General features: G+C 34.6%; 1 protein-coding gene across 1 annotated transcript; it reads left to right on the top strand.

Moving 5' to 3' along the window:
- The first annotated feature begins 6,586 nt into the window (after positions 1-6,586).
- LOC132731409 (sialate:O-sulfotransferase 1-like) lies at positions 6,587-10,273 on the top strand. Its single transcript, XM_060717591.1, has 3 exons — positions 6,587-6,964; positions 7,438-7,737; positions 8,890-10,273. The coding sequence occupies exons 1-3, from the start codon at positions 6,604-6,606 to the stop codon at positions 9,267-9,269; spliced, it is 1,041 nt and encodes a 346-aa protein (XP_060573574.1). The 5' UTR covers positions 6,587-6,603; the 3' UTR covers positions 9,270-10,273.
- Positions 10,274-10,640: the final 367 nt, after the last annotated feature.

Here is a 10,640-nt window from a genome sequence, read left to right as displayed (position 1 = left end):
CTTTCATCATCATCATCATCATCATCATAATCATAATCATCACCATCATCACTATCATCATCATCATCATCATCATAATCATCAGCATCATAATCATCAGCATCATCACTTTCATCATCAACATCATCATCATCATCATCATCATCATCATCATCACTTTCATCATCACTTTCATCATCAACATCATCATCATCATCATTATCATCATCATCATCATCATCATCATCATCATTATCATCATCGTAGTTATCAATATGAAGAGTGCAAGAGTCCCTGCTGTTGTCTTGTGTCTTGATATTTATTCTCTCATCAAATAAATACGTCGACAAAAAATGGCTAAAATACATATTTGAAAACACTAACCTTGTATAAAATAATCCAAAAAAATAACACAAAATGTTGATCAAGTTAAAAAATAGTACCGAGTTTATGCCCATACTTTAAAAATCAGTATGCGCATGCATTTAAAAAAACACGTGGTTCTATTCATGTGACAATTTTTAAAGTCACATGCATCTACGTATTAATAGAAAATGTATCATATGACTTCTATTTTTAGAAACGACCGCACTTCTCAGACCGCATTTCGTACTTTTGCCTATACCCTAACCCTAACCCTAACCTAACCCTAACCCTAACGGTTCAGCTTCCTATAATCTTTGGTTCAGCATCGGATCAGCTTCAGTTCAGCTTCGGTTCAGCTTCGGTTCAGCTTCGTATTACCTTTTATCATCTCAGCCAAAGTTCGGTAACAAATTAGGATCGGTTCAGCCTCGTATCAGCGTCGGTTCAGGATCGGTTCAGGTTGGGATCAGCTTCGGTTAAGCTTTTATCGTATCAGCTCGGGTTCAGTCACAAATTAGGATCAGTTCAGCTTCGTATCACCTTCGGTTCAGCTTCGAATCAGCTTCGGATCAGCACCGGATCGGATCCGGTTCAGCTTCTATCATTTCAGCTCGGGTTCAGCCACAGATCAGGATCGGTTCAGCTTCCTAAAGTCTTTGGTTCAGCATCGGATCAGCTTTGGATTAGTTTCGGTTGAGCTCCATTTCATCTTGAATCATGTAATCTCGGACTCAGTAACAAATCAGAATAGATACAGCCGTGAAAAGAGGGAAAGGGGAAGCTGACCGAAGCTGAACCACGATAAAAAAGGGTGAACAAAGTTCAAATAGGGCTGAACTATTTTATTCTTACCACTAACCCTTACTCTAATCTAATATAATCTTATTTTCATTAATCGGAAAGCTCCCGGACTTATAGCCGGTATTAGCTTCTCAAAGGAAGGGGTATCATTGGGCGTCACCCAACTCATTGTCGCCAGGTTTTACTCGAAATTCACTGTCCCTAAAGACCGCACGTAGTCATGAATCAAAGCAAAATTAAACACAAATCTAACACAAGCAAATATTTCCTATCGAAATCAAATACCTTATTATGGAATACCATATAGAAATTGCCATAATCCATGTTTATCATTTATTAATATCTAAATCAAAATAACAATTTCAATTCACATTCTGCACGTTTTATAAATAATTTAATCAACCATTTAAATAACAAACACAAAATCTTTTTAGCCTCCCTCAAACAAAGCAATATCAAAAAAAGACATTGTCTCATTCAATTTGTATTAAGAAGCGCGCGCATACATTTTGAAAGAAAAACACGTGACTATTCCGACCAATCAGAAAAAAGTGTTGCATAAAGCGGTGTTGCATTTCGTATTTATCCCTTACCCTTACCCTAACCCTAACCCTACTTCGCATTTATCCCTCACCCTAACCCGACACCCTAACCCGACACCCTAACCCGACACCCAAACCCTAACCCGACACTCTAACAATAACCCGACAACCTAACCCTAGATTCGGTTCAGCATCAGATCAGGTTCGGTTCAATTTCGAATCAGCTTTGGGTCAGCATCGGATCAGCTCCGGTTCAGCATCGGATCAGCTCCGGTTCAGCATCGCATCAGCTTTGGTTTAACTTTTATCATATTAGCTCGGGTTAAGTGACAAATCAGGATCGGTTCAGCATAATATCAACTTCGGTTCAGCTTCGAATCATCTTCGGTTCAGCTTCGGATCAGCTTTGGTTTAACTTTTATTATTTAAGCTCGGGATCAACAACAAATCAGGGTCGGTTCAGCTTCCTAAAGTCTTTGGTTCAGCATCGGATCAGCTTTTGATTAGTTTCGGTTGAGCTCTATTTCATCTTGAATCATGTAATCTCGGACTCAGTAACAAATCAGAATAGATACAGCCGTGAAAAGAGGGAAAGGGGAAGCTGACCGAAACTGAACCACGATAAAAAAGGGTGAACAAAGTTCAAATAGGGCTGAACTATTTTATTCTTACCACTAACCCTTACTCTAATCTAATATAATCTTATTTTCATTAATCGGAAAGCCCCCGGACTTATAGCCGGTATTAGCTTCTCAAAGGAGAGGGAATCCTTGGGCGCCACCCAACTCATTGTTGCCAGGTTTTACTCAAAATTCACTGTCCCTAAAGACCGCACGTAGTCATGAATCAAAGCAAAATTAAACACAAATCTAACACAAGCAAATATTTCCTATCGAAATCAAATACCTTATTATGGAATACCATATAGAAATTGCCATAATCCATGTTTATCATTTATTAATATCTAAATCAAAATAACAATTTCAATTCACATTCTGCACGTTTTATAAATAATTTAATCCACCATTTAAATAACACACACAAAATCTTTTTAGCCTCCCTCAAACAAAGCAATATCAAAAAAAGACATTGTCTCATTCAATTTGTATTTAGAAGCGCGCGCATACATATTGAAAGAAAAACACGTGACTATTCCGACCAATCAGAAAAAAGTGTTGCATAAAGCGGTGTTGCATTTCGTATTTATCCCTTACCCTAACCCTAACCCTACTTCGCATTTATCCCTCACCCTAACCCGACACCCTAACCCGACACCCTAACCCGACACCCTAACCCTAACCCGACACTCTAACACTAACCCGACAACCTAACCCTAAATTCGGTTCAGCATCAGATCAGGTTCGGTTCACCTTCGAATCAGCTTTGGGTCAGCATCGGATCAGCTCCGGTTCAGCATCGGATCAGCTCCGGTTCAGCATCGCATCAGCTTTGGTTAAACTTTTATCATATTAGCTCGGGTTAAGTGACAAATCAGGATCGGTTCAGCATATCAACTTCGGTTCAGCTTCGAATCATCTTCGGTTCAGCTTCGGATCAGCTTTGGTTTAACTTTTATTATTTAAGCTCGGGATCAACAACAAATCAGGGTCGGTTCAGCTTCCTATAATCTTTGGTTCAGCTTCGAATAAGCTTTGGATCAGCACCGGATCAGATCCGGTTCAGCTTCTATCATTTCAGCTCAGGTTCAGCCACAGATCAGGATCGGTTCAGCTTCCTAAAGTCTTTGTTTCAGCATCGGATCAGCTTTGGATTAGTTTCGGTTGAGCTTCATTTCACCTTGAATCATGTAACTTCGGACTCAGTAACAAATCAGGATAGATGCAGCCGTGAAAAGAGGGAAAGAGGAAGCTGACCGAAGCTGAACCACGATAAAAAAGGGTGAACACTGTTTAAATAGGGCTGAACTATTTTATTCTTACCACTAACCCTTACTCTAATCTAATATAATCTTATTTTCATTAATCGGAAAAGCAAAGGCACCTGGTCCCCCCGGACTTATAGCCGGAATTAGCCTCTCAAAGAAAGGTGTATCATTGGGCGCAACCCAACTCATTGTCGCCAGGTTTTACTCAAAATTCACTGTCCTTAAAGACCGCACGTAATCATGAACCAAAGCAAAATTAAACACAAATATAACACAAGCAACTATTTCCTATCGAAATCAAATACCTTATTATGGAATACCATATAGCAATTGCCATAATCCATGTTTATCATTTATTAATATCTAAATCAAAATAACAATTTTAATTCACATTCTGCACTTTTTATAAATAATTTAATCCACCATTTAAATAACACACACAAAATCTTTTTAGCCTCCCTCAAACAAAGCAATATCAAAAAAGGACATTGTCTCACTCAATTTGTATTTAGAAGCGCGCGCATACATATTGACAGAAAAACACGTGACTATTCCGACCAATCAGAAAAAAGTGTTGCATAAAGCGGTGTTGCATTTCGTATTTATCCCTTACCCTACTTCGCATTTATCCCTCACCCTAACCCGACACCCTGACACCCTTACCCGATACCCTAACCCGACACCCTAACCCTAACCCGACACCCTAACACTAACCCGACAACCTAACCCTAGATTCGGTTCAGCATCAGATCAGGTTCGGTTCACCTTCGAATCAGCTTTGGGTCAGGATCGGATCAGCTCCGGTTCAGCATCGGATCACCTCCGGTTCAGCATCGCATCAGCTTTGGTTTAACTTTTATCATATTAGCTCGGGTTAAGTGACAAATCAGGATCGGTTCAGCATAATATCAACTTCGGTTCAGCTTCGAATCATCTTCGGTTCAGCTTCGGATCAGCTTTGGTTTAACTTTTATTATTTAAGCTCGGGATCAACAACAAATCAGGGTCGGTTCAGCTTCCTATAATCTTTGGTTCAGCTTCGAATAAGCTTTGGATCAGCACTGGATCAGATCCGGTTCAGCTTCTATCATTTCAGCTCAGGTTCAGCCACAGATAAGGATTGGTTCAGCTTCCTAAAGTCTTTGGTTCAGCATCGGATCAGCTTTGGATTAGTTTCGGTTGAGCTTCATTTCATCTTGAATCATGTAACCACTATTATTCACAGTAGGTCAGCAATTGTCCCTTTTAAATTTCGTTTTAAATATATATATTTTTTTACCAACAAATCATCATCCCTTTATTATTTTAATTACTAGTCTTCATAACTTAAATTATTTTCTTAAAACAAAAACATATAACACATTTGTGCTCGTCATTAAATTTTCAACAAATCTCAAATAATATCGATAATTTAAATTATAAGAAAATGTATTATATAAGTTTTTCATTATGTAGCTCAAATGGGTGTTTAGATAGTCTTGTTACCACGCAAAAAATCTTGTTGATAGAAATATTAACTAAAAAATATTTTTAAAAGTGAAAATTTCTGGGTCGAATTTAGAAAACAAGTACCGTAATGAAATGATATTGCAATTACTGTATTTAAAGTCTGTCATTGATTTATTTTCATATTTAGTAGATTTTAGGCTCTATTTATTCATGTTTTTCCTTTTTTCAGTCTTTTGACCCTGTACTATAGTTGAAATTGTGAAATAATTTTGGATTCTCATCTCCGTACAAAATGAAGATACAGTACACTTCTTGTATTTATATGCAATAATGCTGCGTAAACAAATGCTACTCTTCTTCGTATGAAGGAAACTGTACCCTTATGGCGCTGACGGAGCATTAAGGTAAGTACTGCACTTCCGTTGCAGCAATCAATATTCGCATCATGTGAAACCTCTTGAAGATCATAAGTCAGGCAAAGCTGTTTCGTAGAGTTAGATTTTGATGTTGTTTTAGAAAATTTACCTTATGTTTAAATTCTAAATATTTCAATCGAGGTCACGTGTTTATATTTGGGGATCAAGATGAACAAAATACCAATACAGATGATAAACTGAGATGTTTTACATGCATATAAAACACATTTAACTTGTTAATAAATCTTTAAAAAAATCATACTATATATTCCCTTCAATCATTCACCACTTTTTAGAATTTCTCGCTGATCACTGGTACTGTATGAATTAATAATACGAAGTCTCCAACACATAGATGTTAAGACTAATCGCCTGGAACTACTTAAGGGGTTTGATTGAGGGAACCACCTCTCATTTTGCTTTTTAATGAACATTGTTTCTTTGGTGACACCTGAAATATAATTATCAAATTGAATACATAACTGAACATAGCCATAACTATTAAATAAATTTAAAGAACAATAAAGTGGGGTCAAACTAACCTCTTTTTGAGAATGATCATTTTAATAGCGCACACATTCATCAGAAATCCAACAGTATAATTTAAACCTAAGGGGTGATCAAAAAGATATTCTATCTTCTGCAAAAATAGTATTTACGCATGTATCAAAGGCATTTTGCTTGTTTGCATTTTAGCTGCAATTTATTGAACCAGGTTTAATAAAACTTGTTTCTGTTGCTCTTGTTACCAAACAAACTTTCGAAAAATGTTATATGTTTAATTTGTTATTATTGATTTATTGCAACATTTTTAAAATATATATGTGTATATTGATAAAATAATAGATAAATGATAAATACAAAGACAGAAAAACTTTTGTCATTTATTATTAGTCGGAATGATTTCAAAGTTTTAGACAATTTTGTGGTTTGTTTTGCAGTTTGATATTCAGATCCTGGATTAATTAACAAGGTATAGTTGCTTACAGAACTAAGTTTCGTGAACATTTCTGGTTTTCCTGATAGGACACTCACAGATATATTTACTCTTAATGTTATATGCAACTATAAAATTATATAGTTTTATTTGATAATAACATAGTTTTTAAAAAGAAAATATATTTTTATTTAAACATCATTTATTTCGTATTGCAATTCGTCAAAAATGAACAAAAAAACAGCATCAATACTTTTATTTGAGTTTGTTTGCATTCTGGGCTTATATTATCTTTTTGTAAAGAAAGACACACTAATGACATTTGGAAGCTGTAGTCAAGCCGTTAATGTAAACCAATACAAAATCGTCAAAGAAAGGGATTTACTTAAACTAATTAATGTTTGTTCTAAAAACGGTGTTTATTTAAATGGAAGCAAATCAAACTACGATTATCTAAAAAACAGTTTAATTAAGTTCAATTGTTCCCATTCGCTTCGGTTTCTAAGCGCTCCGAGATCATTTGTTGCCTTGGCAAGCTATCCTGGTTCAGGAAATACCTGGACACGACAACTGATAGAGACAACAACAGGTATTTTTTTCTTATTTTTGACAGAATTAAGTGTCGTTAATACATATTTTAAACATTGATACAATTCACATACACGTGGGGGGTCATCGTTCCTCTAGTTAATTATATGTGCCAGCATGAAACGCATAGACGTTATTTAAAATAATGGTGAGTATTTATTTTGAAAATGGTACTACAAATACAGTATTATCCACTGTTTTCAATTTGATTTGTTTTAATTTTTCCTGTACAATTTCAAAATATGACACACAAATCAACTTCGTTCCTGTTTTTTAAACTTGCCTATTGACGTCGTATATTGTGTTATACAGGCTTCATTCTAAGCACCATTTGTTTAGTTTATTTACTGTTTTTGACGTTATCGGCGTTCTATAAGGATTCCGTGTTTCTCTATTTTGTGCGAACAGATAATTCATTAAAATGCTGTCAATGTTTATTTACATATATAATATGCTGCTTTTTTATATTTGCAGGATATTTTACAGGCAGTGTATATACAGATTGGAACTTTGTCGGATCAAAAGAGTGCCCAATTCGAGGAAGGGTATTCATTGTCAAAACTCACGAAACAACTTTCAGTTCGGCCAGCCATAGTGACTGTACACGTCTTTCTATATCTAAACTTCACTTTGCTAGTTTTATATGTATTCTACGTAATCCATATAATGCCATTCTTGCAGAATTCAACAGACAAAATAGAGTTAGATCACCTAAGAATGAACCATTAAGCCCAGGACAATGGGTTGCACCTAAACAAATGTTCACAACAGAAAGTAAGTTACGTTTTACGTGTACGATTTATGCAAGAAATACATTGCCCAAAATGATATAACAAATTATTGACAATTGCTAGCTTACACATTTTCTTATGAAATTTAAAGTAAACATTCTTGAATGCACACAGGGAAAGTGTATTATGTTTTAAATTTTACACACTACAGGTAATCACTGTAAAATAACAATGTGTCAAACTGAGAGCTGGTTTATAGGAATATACCGTATTTTCTTGACAAGTAGAAGAAGAATAGATTGTATTCACTTGACATTAAGTAGAGAATGCGGCTTCTCAAACATAATCTATACATTCAAGTATTCAAATTGTACATAATCGGGGAGAATGGAATGTACTAGGTTTCAATACACCCCTGCAATAAAGTCGTTTATCCAAAGATGAGTATGGTATATCTGTAATGTTTACTTTTAACTGAATTTTCAATACCTAATATTTTTGCATGTGATGGCTCACAAGACATCATGAAATAAATCAATGAATGAATTTAGAATAAAAAAAATTATCATGATAATTCCTGGTCTCATTTTATTCAATATGATACAATATCATGCAGACGTATCAAACAATTTGTATTCTGAATATTTGGTCTAAAGTTAGATTGAATTATAAATTTCTGTAATAAAAATAGTAAACTATTAAAAACTTAGGACATATAGTTTTATTTAATTATGTGTTAGTCAGAACAAAAATAAAAATCGGATCTCTATATCGTACTTATCATTATCAGGGCAGACATTAAGTATGACCATCCTATTTATATTGGTAGTCCATATACATGTAGTCCCATAGCACTTATTGGCAGTTTAACACCAGTTATTTCGTCTTTGTGTGAAGTGACGAAATCACGATGTATGTTATAATTTATCTTTGATAGTTTTTCTAAGAATCAAGCCATAATGCTTAGATAAATGCTGAGGTATGTGTACATTAGCTTTTAAATACCAATAACATCCATGTCCAGGCTTAATCAATTCGAACCTGCAACGAATTATTTATGTGAATATTGTGTTTTCTCTTTATCATGTAAATATACCGCCTTTCTTACCCAAGACTTTAGCAGATTCAAAGCTCAATTAGAAATAGTTTTTTTTAATGTTTAGATGTTAGTCATCAATTTCCTTTCGATTTTAAGGATGGAGTAAATTTGTACACAACGGAGTCAATGAATGGAGGAGAACGGCACTATACTGGATGGGAAATAAAAGTAAATCGAAATACGTTCTTGTTTATGAAAGACTGTTAGAAAACACATTTCTTGAATTGTCTCGTTTGATGGTATTTTTAAACATCACAATTCAATATCATTCCTTATATTGTGTGACTAGTAATGTCACGAAATCGTTTAAAAGGACCATTCCACAATGGATGACAATCAATTATGTCTACAGTACGGAGTTGAGAGAAATTGTTAACAAAGCTGTCCAAACTGTCAAAAGTGGTATAGACCCAATATTGAATCTTAACGGCGTTCTGAATTCCTATTTTCTACCAACAAATCATTCATCAAATTGACGTGCAGTAACAGCATTATGAAAAATGTCTCACAAACGTATAATTACACTAATTTACTACCATTTTTATCCTAGGAAACGACATACAATGGTATTATTTTTCAATTGTAAATAATAGGCTTTTAGAGTAATGTTGGTAAAAAAAATTGACAGTTATCATTGCATTTCGGCTATTTTGTTTGTGTGTGATGCAATCATTTTGATTAAATAACAGATCAACGAAATAGTAACTATGTTTCGTAGATTTAACATTCCATTTAAAGACTTAATCTATCATATTCAGTCGGAAGCCAAACCGGGAAATGATAAGGTTGTGCTACTTTTCAACAAGTAGCTCGGTCAACAATAGGTCAACAAGATTGTTTTTGCGGTGGATTACATTTCACGTAAACTGTTTGCTAAATGAACTTCATTTAGGATTTTTATAGCACGTGAATGGATTTCTTTTAAAATCATTTTATACCATTCAATGACATTCTGTACTAATAACATTTTCGTGTTTCGAGAATTCACATTTTCATTGTGAAAAAATAGCTTAAAATGATCAGCGTGTCTGAAATGCTTCTGACTTAAACTGGACTTAAAACAATAGTAAATCTGCAAACAAATCATGGCAAGTACTATAAAAATATCTTATTGAGCATGGTTCACACGTTGCTCGATATGGGCTGGTAAGCACCTTGTCACTCTGGTAAAACTTCATAGGAAACTACGGCGGGCAATTCTTCTTTAAATTCTTTAAATATTGTCAATAAATTTTGTCAGTGTCTGTATAAACTATGCATATGTAATTTCAATTTTAAAATATGTTTAGGAATAACAGTTATTTACACGAATATGAATTAGCTTCAATTTGATTGCTTTTATTCTCCTTGGTGATAGTTTTAGCATGTTTTGTCAAATGCATGTATTAACGTATTTCATCGTCCATTTTCTTTTTTATCTAGTTCCCTTTGCAAATAATACCCTTTTGTGAAGTTATGTTTTACATATGTAGCAAAATGTAAACGATGTAGTATTTTGACTTGCAAACACAATCTCTACAACAGGCAAGCTTTTAATGTGCAGATTATGGCTTATTTCTTGAGAACAAATGTATGTAATCACTATTGAATTACACTATTATTATTTTCATCTGTTAGGACTGGTATTCGAACTCCATATCTTTGACAACCCAAACGGACATTCATGTACAGTATATATGAAAGATGCGTTACAATGGCATTTGCTGCTGAACAGATTAATTCCCATGTTTATTTGAAGGTTAAATGGCCATTATCTTCATTGCTAAGTCCTTTATCCACCTACACCTTCTTAAAAGCCATAGCCACCACCATTGCTTGTTGGGTTCGGGTAAAGGTAAAGAATAAAA

Source organism: Ruditapes philippinarum, unplaced genomic scaffold (genome assembly GCF_026571515.1).
Source record: "Ruditapes philippinarum isolate M1 unplaced genomic scaffold, ASM2657151v2 ctg314_1_1_1_1, whole genome shotgun sequence".
NCBI classification, from domain to species: Eukaryota; Metazoa; Mollusca; class Bivalvia; order Venerida; family Veneridae; genus Ruditapes; species Ruditapes philippinarum.
The sequence above is the reverse complement of the archived record's forward strand: the minus strand, read 5'-3'. Positions and strand labels throughout refer to the sequence as shown.